Source organism: Onychomys torridus, chromosome 13 (assembly GCF_903995425.1).
Source record: "Onychomys torridus chromosome 13, mOncTor1.1, whole genome shotgun sequence".
In the NCBI taxonomy this organism is placed as follows: domain Eukaryota; kingdom Metazoa; phylum Chordata; class Mammalia; order Rodentia; family Cricetidae; genus Onychomys; species Onychomys torridus.
The window spans coordinates 26,074,110-26,096,675 of NC_050455.1; the positions used below are offsets into that span (position 1 = coordinate 26,074,110).

Consider the following 22,566-nt stretch of genomic DNA (forward strand, 5'->3'; position numbering starts at 1 on the left):
AACTCTTGACTCTTTGAAGGAGAAATGCTTTTTATGTATTATATTTTAATTTTTTTATGTTTTCATTTTGTTATGTATATCTACGTGCAGATGCACAGATGTCATGATATATGGAAATCAAAGGACAACTTGAGGAAGTTGGTTTTCTCTTTCTATCTATCTATCACATAGGCCCTAAGGATTAAACTCAGGTTATTAGGCTTGCAGCTATGGCATCTTGCTGGCCCATTGTCATACGTTAATTTTATTTTTTTATTTAATGTGCATGTATGTGCAACTAAGTGTGTTTATGCATACCATGTGCATGCAATGCCCATGAGCACTAGAAGAGGTGTTGGATCCCAGAAATGAGAGTTACAGGCAGTTGTGAGCTGCCCAGCATGGGTGATGAGAACTGAACCCAACTCCTTGAAGAGTAGCTACCTCTTCAGCCCTCACATAATACCCTTTTAATGCTACATATGTTCTATATGTACTTCTCTGTTCTTTGAAATGCTTCTTTTAATTCCATGTACTATTTCTAGTACAGTGGAGTGTGCCATTGGTATATCATTCTGTCCTTAACATTCTCTTGTTTTGGATCATCTTATCTATGATTGTTCAATGTAGCCATAATTACCTTCTAGGCAGCCTTAATCCTGGTGCAAGCACAGCTATATTAGGAAAGTTTTAAGGCATATTCAATCTTTGCTGAATCTTTACATTTACTCTGCTTATGTCATTACATTTACTCATGAAACTGGAAGTTTTACTTGCTGTGCTAGTGGATTTATACATTGCTATTTGTTGTAATTTTACCTCCTTTTTATTTCCATTAATTGTTAAAACATTTGGATCCTTTAAGGTCTTATGAAAGTAATAATCAAATTCTCTCTCAAGTCTAATGGCTTTTGCTCTAAAAGAATAGTCCTTTCCTACCACTTTGCTCAAGTAGGAACATGAAATTAAATATAATATGCTTTGCTAAATTTACATTAGGGAGTAAGTAAGCCTCTGAAAGTGATTGCAATGATGTGGTACTGAAACTGGTCTTCTGACCAAAGGGAAACCTTAGATCCTTTTAGTAAGTTAAAACATATACTGCATATGTTTGAACATACCTAAAGTTTTTTATTGAATTTTTTGGAGATGTGGTCTTAATTGTGTTGGCCTTGAATTCCATATCCTCTTCCTTCAGTTTGCTACGGAACTAGTATTATATAAGTGTGTTCCATCAGGCCTAGCGTGTAGTTCTAAGATCTCTTATTTTCTTTCAGTGTGTAAGTCTTTTAAACTTGAGAATGATTTTTGGTGTAAGATGATTTTTCTTTTAAAATTTCTTGTGTGGGGGCTGGCAACAATGACTCGCAGGGAAAAGGCATTTGCCTCCTAGCCTGATGATCTAAATTTGACCCCTGAGTCCTTCGTGGTAGAAGAAAGAAAACTGACATCTGCAAGTTGTCCTCTAACCTCCACAATATACTGTGAGGTGAACACACACATGCTCTCTCTCTTCTCCCTCTCCGTGAACAAACAAATGAATATATAAAATGTCAGAAAAAAATCCTTGAATGTGACGGTGCATACTTGACCTCCAGCACACAAGATACTGGAGCCCTGGGACTGCGTTTGAGGACAGCCAACTGAGACTCAATCTTACACAAAAAGAACAAAACAAATTTTAAATGACTTGTAGTTTTTAATGTTAACTAAATTCAGGAGGAGAGTCAGCTATTTTACCCAGTTCTGTTTTTTAAAAAGAAAATACCTTTACTTGGGACTGGAGAGATGGCTCTGTGGTATAAAGCAATTGTTGCAGAGGACCCAGGTTTGATATCCAGTACTCATATAGCTACTCACAAGCTCTGATAACTCCGATTCCAATGGATCTGACCCTCTCTTCTGGCATCTATGGGTTCCAGGCATGCACAGTCATACTTGCAGGCAAAACATCCATACACATAATTAAGTAAATAAAAAATTTTAAATTAAAAATAGCTTTATTGTTTTTAACTGTCAAGTTCACTCATTTTAAAATATGCAGTGCAGTATGTTTTGGTAAATTGGCCAAGTTCAGTGACAATCATCACTATCAAGTTTCGAGGGGTCCTTATTGTTGTTACCCTTGACATTGAGACAGTCAGTCTTACTGTGTAGCACAGGCTGGTCTCAAAGTCCTGATCCTCTTGCCTCAGTTGTTGGGATTTCAGGTATTTACAGTTCCCACCTAGTTGTAACTGCCCCCAAAAGATCTGTTGTCTGTTTGCATTTGAACTTTATTCTCGTTGCCATACCCCAAGGCCACTACTTTCTTTTTTATCTTATGTTTGCCTTTTCTCTATAAATTTTATGTAAGTGGAATTTTACAGTATATAATTTTGTGTCTGGCATCTTCATTTAACACAGTGTTTTTGAAGTTTCATCTATGTTGTTAGATGCATCAGTAATTTGTCCTCTCTCTCCCACAAGTAGTCCTAGTTTTTCCTGAATTTGCTCAAACAAGTCAAGAAGTACATCAAAATTTTTATTTATCCTCTTTAAGGCTATTAATAATTACTTTTCAGCAGACTTGTTATAAGGGAGGAACAAATATATTTAATAACCTTAAATAATGTTTCCTTTTAAAAAATGTTTCAATATGAGTATTCCTATGTGGAATATCTGATTTTTCTCCCTATTAATAACATTCATTGTTTCTCTCTTAGGTGGATATTATTTGGAAGGTTTATTTAAAATTAGTTTAAATTATCCTTTGTAGTATAAGTTTAATACAGTGTTTAGGTATAACAATGTTAGACTTTTTAATGGAGAATTTTATAAAGACTCATCTTTGGTTTATTGAGAACAAATTTCCAGGTAGCTCAGGCTAACTTCAAATTCAGCTATATAATTGAGTATAACCCTTAATCCCTGATTCTTCTACTCTGTCCTCTGAGTGTTGACTTTACAGGCATATGGGCTGCCATGCCCATCTAAAGACGACAGTGTCTTGAGAAATTGATTTCACATTGTATTTTAATATAAAAATAGAACTATTTTGACAAATTAAAAATATTTGCCTTAATTTGTTCTCTTGGAGTAAATTTTACTTGTATAATTATTCCTAAAATAATTACTCTGAAAGAGCAATTAAACTAACATTAATATTGTTCTGAATGCCATTTTAAATTCTGGTTTATATTAGATATTTTCCTTTTATTTTGTTAGTTGGGTTTTTTTATTTGTTTGTTTTTGTTTTTTTCTTTGAGCCAAGATACTCACTGTGTAGCCCTGGATGACCTAGAATTTAATATGTAGACTAGGCTGCCCTGGAACTCAGAGACCCCTCTGCTTGCCTCTGAGTGCTGGGATTAAAGGCGTGTGCTAACATGCTCAGCTAGACTTTAAAAAGTCCAGCCTGATCAGCAAAATTCTGAGATTCTTTTTTTTTTTCTTTTTTTCCTCTTTGTCCCATCAAAATTTCTAAGATCCTCCTACACTTAAAAGTAGATTTAAAAAAAAAAAAAAAAAGGTTAAAAAGCCAGGCGTTAGTGGCGCATGCCTTTAATCCCAGCACTCGAGAGGCAGAGGCAGGTGATCTCTGTGAGTTCAAAGCCAGCTTGGGCTACAGAGACAGGTGCCAAAGCTACAGAGAAACCCTGTCTTGTAAAAAAATAAAACAAAAAAAAAGTAGATTTTTTAAAATTCAGTTTTTGAGTTGATAACACCCCAGTTTATCCTGTGTGAAAACAGATGAGATTGTTCAGTTTTAATCTATCTCACACTGGTGTGATTTTTGAATCATCCTATAGTGTTAGTTACAATGGTTTGGGAAAGGAAGTCTGGGAGAGGGGAGGGATATGGTTTTTTTTTTGTGTGTGTGTGTGTGTGTATGTTTTTGTTTTGGGTACTCTGGTTTTTGGTTGTTTTGTTTTGTTTTTTCTTTCTCTTCTTTTTCTTTTCTCTTCTTTTTCTTTCTTTTTTTTTTTTTTTTAGCATGGCACTTTTTCAAACATTTTTCATGTGCTTAGGTGCATCCAAGCAGAAGTCCAGTTCCCTGCAGGTAGCGGATCAGGACCTCCTGCCACCTTTTCACCCACACCAGCCTTTGGAGTGCATAGTAGAAGAGACTGAAGGCAAGCTGAATGAGCTGGGACAAAGAATTAGTGCTATTGAAAAAGCGCAGCTTAAGTCGTTGGAGTTAATTCAAGGTGAGCCTCTGAACAAGGATAAGATAGAAGAACTTAAAAAGAACAGAGAAGAACAAGTCCAGAAGAAGAAGAAAATACTGAAAGAACTGCAGAAAGTGGAAAGGCAATTGCAGATGAAAACACAGCAGCAGTTTACCAAAGAATACTTGGAAGCCAAAGGTCAGAGAGACGCAGAGTCTCCACACCAGCAGTGCTCTCATAGAGGAGTCTCTGTGGCAGGGGAAGAAGAAGGCAGTCTCCCAGAGGATCACTCTTCAGAATCATCCCAGGTTGATACAATCTTATTTAAAGATCATGGTATTGGTGATGAGCAACAGTCTCCACCATCAGCAGAACAAATTGATTTTGTCCCAGTCCAGCCTCTATCATCTCCACAATGTAACTTTTCCAGTGACTTAGGTTCTAATGGGACAAATTCTCGTGTGCTTCAGAAAGTATCAGGTAACCAGCAGATCATAGGACAGCCTCAGATTGCTATTGCTGGACATGAGCAAGGGCTGTTAGTACAAGAGCCAGATGGACTCATGGTTGCAACTCCAGCCCAGACGCTTACCGACACTCTTGATGACCTGATAGCAGGTGGGTTAAGAAATATATCTAAAATACTTTCTCTTTAATCTGTGTGCTCAACTTCTTTAAATGCCCCTTCAAAAACACAGGACTTTGTATTTCTCTATTTTAGTATTATCTTTGTAAAATTACTTGATTCCTTAGGAATTTTGAAAGCGAATTTAAGTCCAATAGCACTAACACATTAAGGGTGTTTCCCCTTTTCTATTTAAAAACAAACAAACAAACAAACAAACACGTTTCAAAGACAAAGAGATAAAGTTACAGAAATTTGCTATCAAAGCCACTCTGTTAACTTCCTGGATAGGAGCACTCATTACAATCTCTTGTATGATTTAAAAGTATGCAGGTAAGGCTACCCATTTAATTTTCTTGCCTGTGAATTTCATGTTTGAACATCAGAATTTTAAATGACACTGCTTTTTATTAATAGACCAATTTAATTATCTCTTATTAAATAGGAAAAGCTGAACATTCCGTGGTATAGAGTTTGTGTTTAGAAGATTAAAGTACATTTAAACTATTGTACTTGATGTTTTAGAGAGTGGAATTTTTGTGTAAACTCTTGATGAATAAGCATAAAACACACTGAAAGGTGTGTGTGCATACATGCTCATTCATGCACATACACACAGAAAGAAGAAGGACTAATAATCTTAAAGTGTATGTTTCTGTTTATTATTGTGTGGAAAATTACAACTAGATATGAAATGAGGTGCACAAGTTTACTTTCCCTTTCATTGTCCTTGCAGCAGTGGGAAAACAGTGCAATTAATCATTTACCTTCCTAAAGATGGCTGGTGAATGTATCACCTCCATGAGAGCCCAGTTCAGAATTGCAGCCAGAATGGCTGTTGACAGTGGATGAAGACCAAGAACTAAGATGTAGCTGGAGTGATATTCAAAGGCAGGCCAGTCCTCTGTCTCTTGATTGCAACATTTTTTTCCTAATTGTTGTCTGTTTCCTCTTGTCATATTCTCCTCCCCTTCCTACCCCAATTACACTATCCCAGTTTCCTTTCTTCTTTTGTGAGCCTTTAGTCTTCCTAATCTTTACAAATGTGGAATAAGATTAAATCAGAAATTTTTATTGGTTATATGTGTTACATCCATTGGTTATAGATGTCATTTTGCCTTTGAGGCTGCTCTGCCATGTAATAGGTAGTACTGTTCAGAAGAGAAATGTTTTCTTAAAATTCAAATGCTGGGAAATATTTTAAGGAGTTAGGATCTTTATTCTTTAAATTAAATTTTTATATTTTTGATTTATAGAGCTTCTTAAGTCAAATTTACTTTAACAGAAACAACTCTAAAGGAAACTTGTAGTTAATGTTATACTAATTATGACAGATGTTTCTTAAAAGTTTTTATTTCACTGAAGTGTTTTTAAATAGAAATGATCTTTTACAGAGTTCATATGAAACTTTAAAAAGAAATTACCTTAGAAAACATGTTTGATATGTGATAATTGACATAATAAAACTTAATATATATTAGACATTAACTATTCACCAGATTTTAAATAAGTTTTAACTTTTAAATTGATAAATAAAATTCCATTTTATGAAGTGTATCTGTTTTGAAATGCATGGAGATAATTGTATTCTCTGTTCAAGATGATGACATGTCTCACTTAAAATTATTTTTCCCAAGTCTAATTTTCTTAATTGACTGTGACAAAAATTACACAAGTTTAATAGCTAACTCTATAGTTGTAAAACATTTGAGCTTTATCAGTAGGGTTATGGAGCAAGCCATAGACAGAATTAATTCTAATTAAATTTATTCTCATTAGTGAAAGAGAGAATAATGGTATCTTAAAGTTTCACTTTAGAGAATATATGTTTCTTTCCATAAGAAATATAAATTTCCCTCTTTAAGAATGTTTTCTCATTATTGCTGTCCTACTCTCAAAATATTTTCATGATAATTAATGAATTGCTTGCATAAATAACTTACAAATGTTATAACTTGTTTATTAACTTAGCCTATAGCTAATATGTCATACTCTCTGTGGTCCTAAACAGGATATTTAATCTTGATTAGGAACATGGTACCCCAAACTCCTTCTTCTGAAAGCACTAGGCTTTTAGTAGTTACCATAATAGCAAGTGATCTCAAAAGTTAAAATGTATATCAAATTAATATGAAATTTTAATTGTACATATGCTCATGGAAGCAGTTATTAGATCTGTTATTTCTAATTTTTCATTTGTATTTTGTCAGTTTTCATTAGTTTTAAAAGCCATTTACCTATTTTCTGGAATTTTTTTTTTTAATCCCTTCTTGGGCAGGGTTTGTTGACGCCTTTAATCCTAGCACCTGAGAAGCAGGAGCAGAAGGATCAGGAGTTCAGAGTCATCCTCACTATATGTCATGTTCAAGACCAGTCCTGGCTATATAAGACTGTCTCAGATAAACAAAAAGGAAAGGAAGAAAAATATACTTAGGTTAAAAACAAACCAAAAAAAAAAATTAGGACTAGAAATTTAGCGTAATTTAAAGAAATTCAAAATAATTTTAACTGTTGAGCAATTCTAGAAAGCATTTAATAAAAATTTCAGGGGTCGGGGATTTAGCTCAGTGGTAGAGTGCTTGCCTAGCAAGTGCAAGGCACTGGGTTTGGTCCTCAGCTCTGGGGGAAAAAATTCATTAAATTTTTAGCCAGTAAAGAGGACTGGTTAAAAATATCAATTATCTACACCTATGGAGCACTTACCATGTACCAAGCTTTGTGGCAGTTACTTTATTTGCACTATCTCACGCTGTTTTAAATCCTCCCATAAAATAGATTTTCCTACCTCAGTTCTGTTGCAAACTGAAGCTTAGAGAAGGGAAGTAGAGAGTATACCCCCTGTACATTTCCCAGACTCAGGAGTTCCTTCTCACCTTTCTTTAATAAATGTACATCCATCTGCTTTGCAAGTGGAGTAATATGGGGAACTGCTAGTAAGTGCTTAAGTGTAGAAATCCACTCAGTTCAGCCATATTTAAGAAATTAGTTGAGCTGTAGAGGTGGCTCAGAGGTTAAGAGCACTGGCTGTTCTTCCAGAGGTCCCGAGTTCAATCCCTAGCAACCACATGGTGGCTCACAACCATCTATAATGAGATCTGGTGCCCTCTTCTGGCATGTAGACAGAACACTGTATGTGTAATAAATAAATAAATCTTAAAAAAAAAAAAAAAGTAATTAGTTGAAACCGAGCATGGTGGTACAGGCCTTGAATTTGGGGACTCATAAGGCAAAGGCAGGCAGATCCAAGTTCCAGGCCAGTTGGAGCTACATAGTGAGATCCTATCTTTTTGTTTTGTTTTGTTTTGTTTTTTTTCGAGACAGGGTTTCTCTGTGTTGTTTTGGTGCCTGTCCTGGATCTCGATAGACCAGGCTGGCCTCGAACTCACAGAGATCCACCTGGCTCTACCTCCTGAGTGCTGGGATTAAAGGCGTGTGCCATCACCATCTGGAGAGATCCTGACTTTTATAAATAGAGAGAGTGAGCATTAGTGATTTGAATAAAAGTTCTGCAATTTATCTTAAAAATTCTAGTATTTCTTATACTTATAACAGTTGCTCTTATTTTTATATTAAGTTTGATATGTATGTGAGTTTTAATATAGTTTTGTGTCTAATGCAGTATTACTGTTGGCACTTTGATGCATTTGTTTAAATTACAGTTTTAATGTGATTTGCTTTAAGTGACACTGAGTGATCCTTGTTAAGTTCAAAGATAAAAACTTAGGGCTAGAGAGATGGCTAAGAGATTAAGAGCATGTCCTGTCCTTCCAAAGGACCCAAGTTCAGTTCCCAGTACCCATGTCAGGTGGCTCAGTCACCAGTAGATCTGGGCATGGTAGCACATGCCTTTAATCCTAGCATTCAGGAGGCAGAAGCAGATGGCTCTGTGAGTTTAAGGCCTGCCTTATCTACATAAAGAGTTCCAGGCCAGCCAAGGCTTCATAGTGTGATCCTGTCTCTTACACACATACACACATAAAGATCAACCACTCCAGTTTCAGGGGATTAAAATTTTAGCTATAGGCATCTGAATATACATGTGACACACTTATATAACATAATATAATAATTAAAAATAAAATAAGTCGGGTTGGGGATTTAGCTTAGTGGTAGAGCGCTTGCCTGGAAAGCGCAAGGCCCTGGGTTCAATCCTCAGCTCAATCAATCAATCAATCAATCACTCAATAAATAAATAAATAAAATAAGTCTTTTTACAAAAGAATTACAAAATCCTTATTTTGTAGGGATTTATAAGATACTTTAAGTAATAACTACCTCTAATGTTAATATTTTATTTTTAAGCTTTGATTTTGTTTTGTTTCTTTTTTTTTTTTTTTAAAGATTTATTTACTTATTATGTATACAGTGATTTGTCTTTATGTATCCCTGCCTGCCAGAAGAGGGCACCAGATTTCATTATAGATGGTTGTGAGCCATCATGTGGTTGCCAGGAACAAACTCAGGACCTTTGGAAGAGCAGCCTGTGCTCTTAACCTCTGAGCCATCTCTCCAGCCCTCATTTTGTTTTTCAAGACATGGTTTCTCTTTGTAGCCCTGTCTGTCCTGGTAGACCAGGTTGACCTCACCAACCTGTGAATCTGTGAGTTCTACCTGCTTGAGTTCTGGGATTAAAGTGCTACTTAGGTTTTAATTGAAATGAAACTGTTTTATCTGATAGCAATAAAAATTTCTGCTGTTTTATTTTTTTGAGTTACTGGGCATTAGCCCAGGACATCACAAATGTTAGGGAAGTCCTCTATCTATGTCCTCAGCCTAGTTTTTTCTTTTTTTTTTCTTTCTTTTTTTTTTTTTTTTTTAAATAAGATCTCACTCAGTTGTTCAGTGTCCTTAAATTCATCCTATATCCAGGCAGGCCTTGTACTTGTGATCCTCATCACTTGGCCTTTGGAGCAGCTGGGTTACAAACTTGTACTACCAGGCCTGGAATTCCTGTTTGATTTTGAGGCAGGGTCTCATGTAGTCCAGGCTAGCCTTAAATTCCTAATACTTAAACTCTAGCTTCTATCTCCCAAGTACTAGGATTTTACAGGTGGGTAGCACAATGTCCACTAAGTGATAAATTTTTGCAACATATTTTGCCTACCTAGTAGCAATAAAATTTTTATGTTAAAATTTATTATTATTCCATACCATATGCAAAATATTGCTTGGTTTCATAAAAAGTCAGGTTAAAATATTATACTTGGTTCTTCTATTGCCCTCCTTTTGAACAGTGTAAAAATTTAATTCAGATTGTATATTGATTTTTTTTGTTGTTGTAGTTGTCTGCTTTTGTCATTTTAAGAGACAATTTGTTCAGAGATAGGAAATGTTTTAAAATTTATGAAAATGTCATGGTTCTAAAGTATAATGTTATAATACAACCTTTATAACTTTCATTTGTAATTAATCCTATTAAAGTCACTTTCCATGGAATGGTTCTGATTGTCATTATTACAGAGAAAATATCCTAGGATAATATAGTATAAAAATGTATAAAACATAATACCATGTTTTGGGTAATAGTGCTGTTAAATACACAGGAAGTGGGTTTTTTTGTTTGTTTTTAAAGTAAGTTCTGTAAAGGAGTCTTTCCATGTAGCTTTCCATGCTAGGCAAATACTTTTTAAAAATTTAAAACACTGAGAAAAAGATGACACGAATAAACTGATAGAAATATAATTCTTTTCTAAAGTATATGTTAATAATTATAAGACCTACCACTGTAAATCTGTCAGTAAGGGTTACCTATCAATCTAGTATGTTGGGGGTTTGTTGTTTTGGACCTGTCTTCCAAACTTATCAGGTATTTTGAGATGTAACATTATCTGCTTCTTTCGTTGCATGACAAAAAGTTTTAAAGCTTTGTGTCCATTGTGCATATCTTTAGGTGAAACAAAAGTTTATATTATTATAATAATTCCTACTTATAGCTGATACTTAAAAGTTACTTTTGTGGTGAATAAAGTTGTTGGAATTTATATTGCCAAGATGGTTTTATATATCAGTGGAAAGTAAAGGAAAGGGTTCATGTAGAAGCAAATCTAGGCATCTTAAATTTTGCTGAGTACTAATTTAAACTGAGATTGGCACATACCAGTAATCCCAACACGTGGAAGGTAGAGCAGGGGGATCAATAGTTCAAGACCAGCCTTGAGTACGTGAGACTCTGACTTTAAAAATTCAAAGATCTAGTAAATCACTAAGTTCATCCTTTATAGGTTTAGTTGCCATCATGGAAGCTTCGTTTTTTCTTCTATACTATTGGTTGTATGTCTCTCCCCCCCCCCCCCCCCGAATTTTTACTTTCTTAAACAGTAATGTTTTTCTTTTCTTTTTTTCTTTCTTTCTTTTTTTTCCAGTAGTGGGGGAGTTTGTTTTCGAGACAGGATTTCTCTGTAGCTTTGGAGCCTGTCCTGAAACTCACTCTGTAGACCAGGCTGGTCTCGAACTCACAGAGATCTGTCTGCCTCTGCCTCCCAAGTGCTAGGATTAAAGGCGTGCACCACCACCGCCCAGCTGTTTTTATTTTCTAATACAGTGAGTAATAGTACTGCAAGTATTGTAAAATGTCTTTTTTTACATTTATTGAGCACTTACCTTGTGCCAGGCACTGTTGAGTGCTTTGAATACATTATCTCACAAATTGCTAACATCTTTTTAACCATTTGTGAGTCAAAACTCCATCCTCCCTGAAACAAAGATATAAGAGACATAAAATACATAATATTCAACTTCTGTTTTCAAACACTACCACAATATCTGGGTTTGTTTTCGAGACAAAGGTCTCATGAAGCCTAGGCTGGCCTTGGATTTGCTGTGTAGTTGGGGATGACCTTGAACTCCTGGCCTTCCTGCCTCCACCTCCCAAGTACTAGAATTATTGGAGTCTATCACCATTCAAAACTTCAAACTCCAAATTTTGTGATTTCAAATATAAATTTCTAGTATTCATTTTAAAAATAGGTTGACTTTCAGAAATTGATTTTACCTAACTGGTGTACATTTCCCACGGTCCCAGACTAATTTAATTTTACTTTTAATTTAATTTAAAAATGCCAGTAGGCATTTTTGAGCGTGAGGCCAGCTTGGTCTACATAGAGAATTCCAGGAAAGCCAGGGCTACATACAGTGAGACCCTGACTCAAAAAAAAAAAAAAAAACAAAAAAAAAAAAGTAAATGCTGATTTTTAAAAAAACATATTCCCTGCTGTTTGTTTATGGGAAAAGTGATCTAACTTGTTGCCCTACCCTGCCCCTTTTCTTTGTTTACAAAATATTTTTGTCTAACTTTTGCAAACTAAGATAAGCATTCTTTGTTTTTTCATGGGTATCCCACTCTGCCCTTGAACTTGTGATCCTCTTACCTTAGACTTCTGAGACCTAAGATCTACAAATGGATCACTATACCTAGCTAAAAACTCTTAAGAATTAATGACGGGTGGTGGTGGCACACGCCTTTAATCCCAGCACTTGGGAGGCAGAGGCAGGCGGATCTTTGTGAGTTCGAGACCAGCCTGGTCTACAAAGTGAGAATCCCGGAAAGGTGCAAAGAATCACTATGCACCCTATTGGCAGTGTAAAATGCCACTATTTATTATATATCTACTAACAACTGGCCCTGTGCTCAATTACATTTACTATTTCATGTGATCTTCCCAGAAACTTTTCAAGGCAGGCACTATTCTTACCCTCATTGTCCTTATAAATTGAGGCTCAAATAAGTTAAATTAATTTCATGAGTTCACAAAGTCATTCAGTATAGGTTCTTTTGACTCCAAAGCTTGTGATTTCACTGTAGTATGTTACTCATATGGACATTTCTGTTTTACATGTTTTTCTATGTACAAACAGTATTATTACTCATGTAAGTGAAATTTAGCAATATAAACATTATTTTTCAGCTGTGAGTACCAGAGTGCCTGCTGGTTCAAACAATCCCTCTCAGACCACAGAATGTCCTATACCCGAATCCTGTTCTCAGACTCCAAGCAATATGGTTTCCCCATCCATGCCCCCTGTATATCCTTCTGTTGACATTGACGCACATGTAAGTAGATTTCATATAAACTTATTTCACATGTTCTAATTTATTTTGGAAGGAAAAATCGTTATTGTACATTTATGAGGGAAAGAAATATTTTTTTATTGAGAACTCTTATAAATAGATGAATAAATATTTTTTTCCTCTTAGACTGAAAGCAATCATGACACAGCTTTAACACTGGCCTGTGCGGGTGGTCATGAAGAACTTGTATCTGTTCTCATTGCACGAGATGCTAAAATTGAGCACAGAGACAAAAAAGGTAGGAAACATGACTAACAAATAAATCTAAGAATGATTTTACACACACACCGGAAATCATAGAATTTTTGTTATGAAGAAGTATTTCTTATATTTTTAGTAATAAAATAACAGTGGCCAGGCTCATTCATCTGTAGAACGAAATAATTCTCTGAAAATTGAAAAACAAAATATAAAGTATTAGTGAAGGTGATGGCGTATCAGGGCTGAGGTCTTTTCCTTCAGGCCCTAGGCTCAAAAACAAATTGTGGATGCCTTTGTCTTTAAGCCTGAGGTGGTTTGTGAGTATAAATTTTAATAGTTTTTATTGACTTAGTATTTCCTTTTGCCAAGTGTTTGTGTGTTTTAAACATTAACAAATTAGAGTTCAGAGCAGTTTGATGCTAAATTGTTCATTAGTATCTGCCCTGAAGTCTTTTAAATTAAAATAAAAGGGAATTGAGAACAGTGGCATTAAAGTAAATAAAAACCACAGATTTGTTAGTATTTTTTATTTTCTAATTTAGGTTTTACTCCACTGATCCTGGCGGCAACAGCAGGGCATGTTGGAGTTGTTGAAATCCTTTTGGATAAAGGTGGAGATATAGAGGCACAGTCTGAACGAACTAAGGATACTCCACTTTCTTTGGCATGTTCTGGTGGACGTCAAGAGGTTAACATTAGTTTTCTTTCTTAAATATTTTTCTTACAGTTTTTAATGTGTATGTGCTTATTACTTTTTCCAGGTCCCGTCCCCGTCCCCGTCCCCCCCCCCCACAAGGTTTCTCTGTGTAGCTTTGCGCCTTTCCTGGAACTTACTCTATAGCCCAGGCTGGCCTTGAACTCACAGAGATCAGCCTGGCTCTGCCTCCTGAGTGCTGGGATTAAAGGCATGCGTGCCCCATCACTGCCCAACCTTGAGATTTTTTTTAAATATATAAGTTTATATATATTTATATTCACATGCATGTGAATGCCTATGGAGCCCAAAGATTTCAGATCCTAAAACTGAAGTTATAGATGATTATGAGCTGCCTGATTTGGGTATTGGGAATGACTGAACTTGGGTCCTCTGCAAGTGCAGTAGATTCTCTTAACTACTGAGCTGTTGCTCCAGCCCCATGACGAATATTTTAATTACATGTAAAACACATGTGTTTTACAAGTTCAATAGGCCAGTGGTTTTCAACCTTCCTAATGCTGAGACCCTTTAATACAATTCCTTATGTAGTAGTAACTCCCAACCATAAAATCATTTTCATTGCTACTTCATAACTGTAATTTTGCTATGATATGCAGAATATTTGATATGGGACCCCTGTGAGAAGATCACTCAACTCCTGAAAAGGGGTCATGACCCACAGGTTGAAAACCATTGCCATAGACTTTCTGAGGATTGAAATACATTTATTTAAGTATAATGGAAATAGCACATACCTTTTAAAAGATATTTTTACCCATAAAGACAAATACAAATTGTTTTTATTTCTACATCTATTGGCATTCAGTCAAGTACAATTCTAACATCTATAAAATGCAAATCTATGCTCATTAATTGACAAATGGAAAAGGTCTTGTTTCACTATAACTGGGATTTTGAAGCTCTGAATTTCTTTTCCCTGCCTGGCTGTGGGTTTTTAGGACAAGGTCTCATGTAGCCCAGGTTGGCCTTCAACTCATTATAGCTAAGGCCAGCTTTGAATTCTTCATCTTGCTGCTTTCACCTTACAAACATGGGGATTACAAGTGTGTGTCACTGCACAGAGCACAACACTCAGTCTTTGTTTGTTTGTGTCTCAGTCTCTTATTTAACTGAGGGTAGCCTGAAGTTGAGGCGATCTTTCTGATTCTAATCCCACCAGAGAGCTGGGATTATAAGCATGAGCAGCTACCACACAGGCTCACAATTTTTTAACTTACTGATATGAAATTCAGCTGGGCATGGTGGTGTATATTTATAATCCTAACATTTAAGAAGCTGAGGCAGGAGAATTGCTGCAAGTTTCAGGTCAGTCTTGGCTGCATAAGCAAGACCCTATCTCAAAAACAAATATGACCACCACAAAAAAAGAAATTGAATCCATTATCTAGTGCTAATATTTTAATACTTAAGGACTAATAAAATATATTTAAAATGTCAGATATTTAGGCAAGAAAATTGCAGCACCTATTTTTTGTGTTTCCTTCATTTTAAGTTGAGCACTAGGTATAAACTTGGTTTCTCTGTCCATATTTTACTTTGTAGGTGGTAGATTTGCTGCTGGCCCGAGGAGCCAATAAAGAACATAGGAATGTGTCTGATTATACACCACTGAGTCTGGCTGCATCTGGAGGATATGTGAATATTATTAAGATTTTGCTTAATGCTGGGGCAGAAATTAATTCAAGGTATCACCTGTTCATTCATCTACCATTCATGATTGCTGAACTTTTAACCTTAGAGCTAAGCGTCTTAAGTGGGAATGTTTCTTTTTTTTATTCTTGTCTCATATAGTACATCCTTATCGCAGTTTCCCCTAAAAGTTATGTTTTAAATTATGAGATTTTGCCATTCCTGATTTAAACAGATAGATCTGTTCATCTAGGTTAGAAATCTTCCTTTACTGACATTTTCAACTGTCGTGCTTTTAAAAAAAAAACAAAAACAAGGTATCATCCTAATTTTCTGAGCACATTTCTTCCTTAGGACTGGGAGTAAACTAGGTATTTCTCCTCTGATGTTGGCTGCAATGAATGGACATGTTCCTGCAGTGAAATTACTGCTTGATATGGGTTCAGATATTAATGCACAAATAGAGACCAATCGGAACACAGCTCTCACGCTGGCCTGTTTCCAGGGCCGAGCAGAAGTAGTGAGTTTGCTTTTGGACCGCAAAGCCAATGTTGAACATAGGGCAAAGGTAAGAAACTTGATAATTTGTCAACATTTTCAGTTTCCATTTTATAGAAACAAGTATGGCATTTCAGCTCATCCCCAGTGCAGGTTTAGGGAATTAAACAGTGCCAGTGATACACACTATTAACATTTAAAAAAAATCATCTTTAATGACACGTACACTTACTATGCTAAAAACCCTAAACAAAAAAACTTCATGGATTATAAAATTGGACAACTAAAATCTAGTTTAATCATGATAAGTTCTGAGAGATTCATGACTATTTGGAATTTAGAAATAGCAGTACTTTGACTTTCTTTACCCTGATATTAAGTACTTATATAGCTAGGTGTAAGTTTTTTAAATGAGATTACAACTGAAACCTTATGTCACTTAAGATTGAAAAACCTGAATGAAAAGTTCATCTGTCTCATTTCTAACAGTTTTTTCTTTTTCTTTTCCTTTTCCTTTTTTTTTTTTTTTTTTTTTTTTTTTTGAGACAGGGTCTCTTTATGTACCTGTTCTAGAACTTGTTCTCTTTGTAGACCAGGCTGGCCACAGAGACCCTCCTGCATCTGCCTCCTGAATTCTGGTATTAAAGGCATGCACTAACACTCCCAGCCTTTTTATTTTTAAAAAATTTATGTGTATGAATGCTTGTCTACGTGTGTGTATGTGTACCATGTACATGCCTGGTGATTACAGAGGCTAAAAGAACTTGTCAGATTCCCTGCATCTGTAGTTACAGGTGGTTGTGAGCCATGATGTGGGTGCTGGGAACTGAATTCAGATCATTTGCAAGAGGAGCCAGTGTTCCTAACTGCTGAGCCATCTTTTCAGTCCCTCAGTTAATATTCTTAAAATGTATTGCAATACCATGAAAACCTGTCTCAAACAAAATGTTTGGGGTCTAGAGAGATGGCTTAGTGGGTAGGGTTGTTTCCCTATTATCCTGATGACCTGAGATCCCTAGAACCCTCATAGTGGAAGGAAAGGATGAGCTCTCTGAAAGCTGTCCTCTGACTTCTACATGTGTGCAATGGCATGAGCATCCTCTCCAGCGTACATACAGAATAATTAAATAAAAAAAATTATAAGAAAATACAAACAGACCAAAAATTTGTAGGAGATTACATCAGCAGTCAAGCATTTCCCCCAAATAAAAACACAGAGCTGATTGTTACACTGGTGGACTCTACAAAGAAATTGAGGGGTGATTCTTTCACTCTTTCATGCAATATATAATTTGCCTTGATCATGTTCCCTTTCCTACTGGACCCCTTCTTCCCAACAAGTCCTCCTATTTTCTTTTTATACATTTTGTATTACATTTGTTTCTTTGTGTGTATGTTCCTGTGTACACAAGTACACAAGTACATGCCAGGTCGTATGTGGAAGTCAGAATAACTTCAGGTTTTCTCCTTCCACAATGTGGATTGAAACTAAGGTGACCAGACTTGTTATCACATGCCTTTATCTGCTATGCTATCTCACCAACACACATACGTGTGTGTGTGTGTGTGTGTGTGTGTTTCATGAGCATGGGTGGGTGGGTATTATTTACTTGAGCAAAGGCACATTACCTATCAGTTGTTACATCACTAAGGAATAGGAGTTCTTCTCTTCCAGAAGCCATTAACTCTCAGGGAGGGGTGGAGCCTTATGAGCCCCCCTGCCATCCATGATGGAATGTTGATGGTTTGGTCTTCTGTAGGTAGCCACTGTTGCTGTGATTTCATGGGTTCAGTGGTCATATGGCATACAAAAGATAGCCTTTTCCTTTTCAATTTCAAGTATTAATTGTAGACTATTCACCTATTAAAAGCCCTAAAATGATGCATACTGTTTGGAGACTAGTATTTGTTTGTTTTCTTTAATTTTGGTTTGGGGATATTTTTGAGACAAAAACCCAGGCTAGACTTGAACTGAACCTCCTGACTCTACCTCTCTAGTGCATGGATTACAGGCACCATGACTGGCTTAAGAAGTGTCTTTGATAAATTGTCAGGCCAGGCATGGTGGCATAGTCTTAAAATCCCAACATTATAGAAGCTAGGGCAGGAAGACTTCATGCTTGAGAACCCCCGGGCTATATAAGTAAGACTCTTTGAAAGGGATGGGGTAAGAGAATGAGCAAACTGACTGTAATTCTAGCTCCCTCAAACTCACTCTTCCTGCCTCAGCATCCTGACAGCTGAGTTCAGGTATCTTGGCACCTGGCTTTGCTTTCTTTCTTATTTATAATTATGAGTGAGTGTACTCTGGCATGCCTCATTAATTCTAACAATTCTCACTTGGTGTTTAGTAAGATTTATTTATTCAAGTATTTATTTATTTTGGGTGCTGTTGGAACAGGATTTCATGAGGTCTACACTAGGGATTATCTTGATCCTGATCTTCTGATTCCTCCTCCCAAGAGTTGGAATTATAGGAGCTACCACAAAGCTTTAGTACAATTGAAAACAGAATGTTATTTAGTTTTTTCATGAGATAAAATCAGAAATAGAATGTACTTAAATGTGAATTAGTTTAGCTTTTAAAGAAGTTACATAATTTCATTGTATTCTTTACTGATTTAAACAGACTGGTCTTACCCCCTTGATGGAAGCAGCTTCTGGAGGCTATGCAGAGGTTGGAAGAGTTCTCCTGGATAAAGGAGCAGATGTCAATGCTCCTCCTGTGCCTTCCTCAAGGGACACTGCTTTGACAATAGCAGCAGACAAAGGCCACTACAAATTCTGTGAGCTGCTGATTAACAGGTGGGTGAATTTCTGTTGATACATGTAGAGCTCCAACTATCCCTTCCACTTTCTGTGGACCTTTAAAAGTGACTTTAAAATCAAATTGTGGGTTGGGGATTTAGCTCAATGGTAGAGCGCTTGCCTGGCAAGCATAAGGCCCTGGGTTCGATCCTCAGCTCAAAAAGAAAAAAGAAAAAAAACTAAAAAACTGTATGGTAAAGAAACCAAAACCATAAAATGTCAGCCTCTTATATTAAACATACTGTTGATATTTTTTGTTGATAGGGGAGCCCATATTGATGTTCGTAACAAGAAGGGAAATACACCACTTTGGCTGGCATCCAATGGTGGTCATTTTGATGTAGTACAATTGCTAGTGCAAGCAGGTGCTGATGTGGATGCAGCAGACAACCGAAAAATCACACCTCTTATGTCAGCATTTCGCAAGGTAATATGACATATGGGGAAAAGATAAAATTGTAATAATTTTTAAACTATTATAAGTTGAAACCTTGTGCAAAATATAAACTGAAGTCACTGATTATTGCTGGACATGGTGTTTCCTGCCTTAATCCCAAGCACTCAGGAAAGCAGAGGCAGGAAGATCTCTGAGTTTATAGACATACATGCAGACAAAACTCTCACACATGTAAAATAATAAAATAATTTAAAAAAAAAAAGAAAGAAAAAGAAAAACCCTATCTCAAGGCAATAAGGCAGAGAGATTAATACAGTAAAACACCCAGAGTCCTGCTCTGGCCTCTGCATGCACACATACCACACTTGCATGCATATAACACACACACACACACACACACACACACACACACACACACCATGAAATTTAAGGAAAGCAATAGATACATCCAAATGGTTGTTTCTGAATAAAAGGGAATGAACTTTTATGAAAAATTTGAGTCATTATATATGTGTGCATATATATGATGCTCATTTTCTGCTTTTTTAAAAATGTCTACATCTTATAATTAATAACAGATAATAAAGTACTGCATGTGGTCTATGAAGCCCAACCCTGCATAATTTTGTTCTTGTTACCTTCCATGGCTGAATCATTTATGTTGCTCTTCCCCTTTTATGTACTATATTGTATTGTCACTGACCTAGAATGCACTAAGCTTTTGCTCATTTATTTCCCTGTTTTGAAAATTTACTTACTTGCTCTTCAACCTGGGCCACCTTTCTACTCATCCTTTATTTCTCATTTTAAATGACTTTTCAGAGTTTTTCTCTAATACCCAATTTGAGAAAGGTTTTATAGTTGAAATTTTATTTTCCTTTTAATTTGTAATTACATGTTCAGACATTTTTACCATTTTCATGCCCATGAGGGCTAAGAAACATTATTATCATTTTCCTACTGATTATTCCCAGTTTAAGGTTTTGTTTATTTATTCTAGTTTTATTGGGTTTGTTCTTGTTGTTTTTGTTTTTATTTTCGAGACAGGGTTTCTTTGTGTAGCTTTGTTCCTTTCCTGGAACTCACTCTATAGTCCAGGCTGGCCTGGAACTCACAGAGATCCACCTGTGTCTGCCTCCTAAATGCAGGGATTAAAGGCGTGCGCCACCTCTGCCCGGCTTGCTGTTGTTTTAAGACAAGTCTTACTATATAACCCTGACTGGCCTGGAACTAAAAATGTAGACCAGGATGTCCTTGAATTGACAAAGCTTCTGCCTCTCAAGGTCTGAACTTAGAGGGATGTACCATCACACCCAGTTTCAGACTTTTTAAAAACAAAAATTTATTTTATATGTAGAATGTTTGCCTGCATGCATATATGTGCACCATGTGCATGTTTGGTATGAAGGGAGACTAGAGGAGAACATTGGATCCCATGAAACTAAAGTAACAAATGGTTGTAACCATCATATGTATGCAGAGAACTGAACCCCATCTTCTGCCAGCATAGCAAGTACTCTTATCCACTGAGCCATTTCTCCGGCCCCCCAGTTTTTGTTTTTGTTTTTTTAATTGTGGGTATGTGCATGGGCATGCAAGTGGAGGCCAGGGACTTTAGATCCTAGCTACTAGGAACCACACTTGGGTCCTCTGAAGAACAGTATACTCTTTTAAATTCTAAGCCATCTCTCCACCCCTAAACCCCCCACCCCCCATAGGGTTTCTCTGTGTCGTTTTGGTGCCTGTCTGGGATCTTGCTCTGTAGATCAGGCTGACCTCAAACTCATAGAGATCCGCCCAGCTCTGCTTCCTGAGTGCTGAGATTAAAGGCATGCTCCACTACCGCCCACCCAGCCTTAATATTTTTAGACTTAAAAGTCTTTTGATGGGTGGTGACCCGTGAGTTTAATCCTAGCACTGAGGAGGCACAGGCAGGCAGATCTCTAAGAGTTCGAGGACAGCCTGGTCTACAGAGAGAGTTCCAGAACAGCCAAGGCTACACAGAAACCCTGTCTCAAAACAACAACAACAACAACAAAAATCTTTTAAAGTCTAATTTAGAGCAAAGAACAAAAATCTTGTACAGTTTAATGACTTTGTACCAATGCATATACCATGTGCTTCATACCCTATAAAGGTAAAAGGTACTTTCCTAACCCTAGAAGATCATCTAGTATCTGTTTTTGATTAATATCTTGTCCCAGAGGCAACTACTTTATATTTTCGTGTCTCCCCTAGAAACATACTAATATCTTCTTTTGTTATAGTTAAGAAGTCTATTTGTTGTGGTGATTGCTTTTACTGTTGTTTGTTTGTTTGGAGGGTGGTGGGTGTATGTGTGTGTGTGTGTGTCTGTCTGTCTGATAGTGTGTGAATGGAAGTCAGAAAACAACCTGCAGGATTCAGTTCACTTCTATCATGTGGGTTCTGGGGAATCACATTCAGATTGTCAGGCTCTATGGCAAGTGCCATCACCAGCTGAGTCATCTTGTGGATGTTTTAGGACCCCAATAGGAAAGGAAACTTTGCAAGCTTTGTTGTATGAAGATGTTCTTAGACTCTGTTACCTATCATTCAGTCCCCAGTAAGGGCATTTAGAAAGTGTTTTACCAGCCAGGTGTCTCACACCTTTAGTCTCAACACTCAGGAGGCAGAGGCAGGTGGATCTCTGAGTTTGAAGTCAGCCTGGTCTACAAAGTTCCAGGACAGCCAGGACTATACAGAGAAACCCTGTCTTGGAAAAAAAAAAGAGTTTTATTTATATGCAAGTCATAAAGTTCAGGAAAATGTCATAGACCACCTTGTTTATTAGTAAGATGAAACCCAAATAATGCTTCAAAACCTAGAAAAATGGTGTTTACAGACTTAGTGCCCTTTACACTGAGATTCATTTCACATTGCCTGTTTTTACCTTATTAGTAGATTTATTATTATATAAAATGATATTTTCAATAATACTTTCTTGCTTTCTGTGGGAAATAGGATAATTAATATCTTGTGTACCATATACTCTTTGCTTGCTTGCTTGCTTGCTTTTGTTTTTTGAGGTTAGGATATTTTTATGTAGCCCTGACTGTCCTGAAACTTACTATGTAAACCAGACTGGCTTTGAAGTCACAAAGATCCATCCATCTTGAGGGCTGGGATTAAAGGCATATTACACCATGACCAGCCTACCACCATATGTCCTTGAGCTTGTTATACTTCTTTTTCTGTTTATAAACTGAACAGTGTCCATATTTCCATAATTATAATTATAAACTTAGTAAACTATTTTAAAGTGTTAATTTTTCACATTAAGTTGTTAAACATGGATAAAATTTCAAAGAATCCTTTCATGCTTTTTTGTTGTGTTTTTTATAGGGTCATGTAAAAGTTGTTCAGTATTTGGTGAAGGAAGTCAATCAGTTCCCATCTGATATAGAATGTATGAGATACATAGCAACAATCACAGATAAGGTAAGTTTACTATGTTATTGAAGCACATTTTCA

The 22,566-nt window shown here is 36.3% G+C and overlaps 1 protein-coding gene across 9 annotated transcripts in view; it reads left to right on the forward strand.

Annotated features, from left to right (window-relative positions):
* Positions 1-22,566, forward strand: part of LOC118594698 (ankyrin repeat and KH domain-containing protein 1) — a 119,349-nt gene that overhangs the window by 65,577 nt on the left and 31,206 nt on the right. For 6 of the 9 annotated variants that reach the window (XM_036204799.1, XM_036204798.1, XM_036204796.1 and 3 more), the window contains exons 15-23: positions 3,990-4,748; positions 12,660-12,805; positions 12,950-13,061; positions 13,567-13,712; positions 15,285-15,427; positions 15,726-15,939; positions 18,499-18,674; positions 18,942-19,104; positions 22,438-22,533. In XM_036204799.1, coding sequence (XP_036060692.1) covers positions 3,990-4,748; positions 12,660-12,805; positions 12,950-13,061; positions 13,567-13,712; positions 15,285-15,427; positions 15,726-15,939; positions 18,499-18,674; positions 18,942-19,104; positions 22,438-22,533 — 1,955 coding nt within the window. Of the gene's footprint in view, positions 1-3,989; positions 4,749-5,491; positions 5,647-12,659; positions 12,806-12,949; positions 13,062-13,564; positions 13,713-15,284; positions 15,428-15,725; positions 15,940-18,498; positions 18,675-18,941; positions 19,105-22,437; positions 22,534-22,566 lie in introns of those variants that run through there. The other 3 variants (XM_036204802.1, XM_036204803.1, XM_036204804.1) reach the window with 3 other exon arrangements.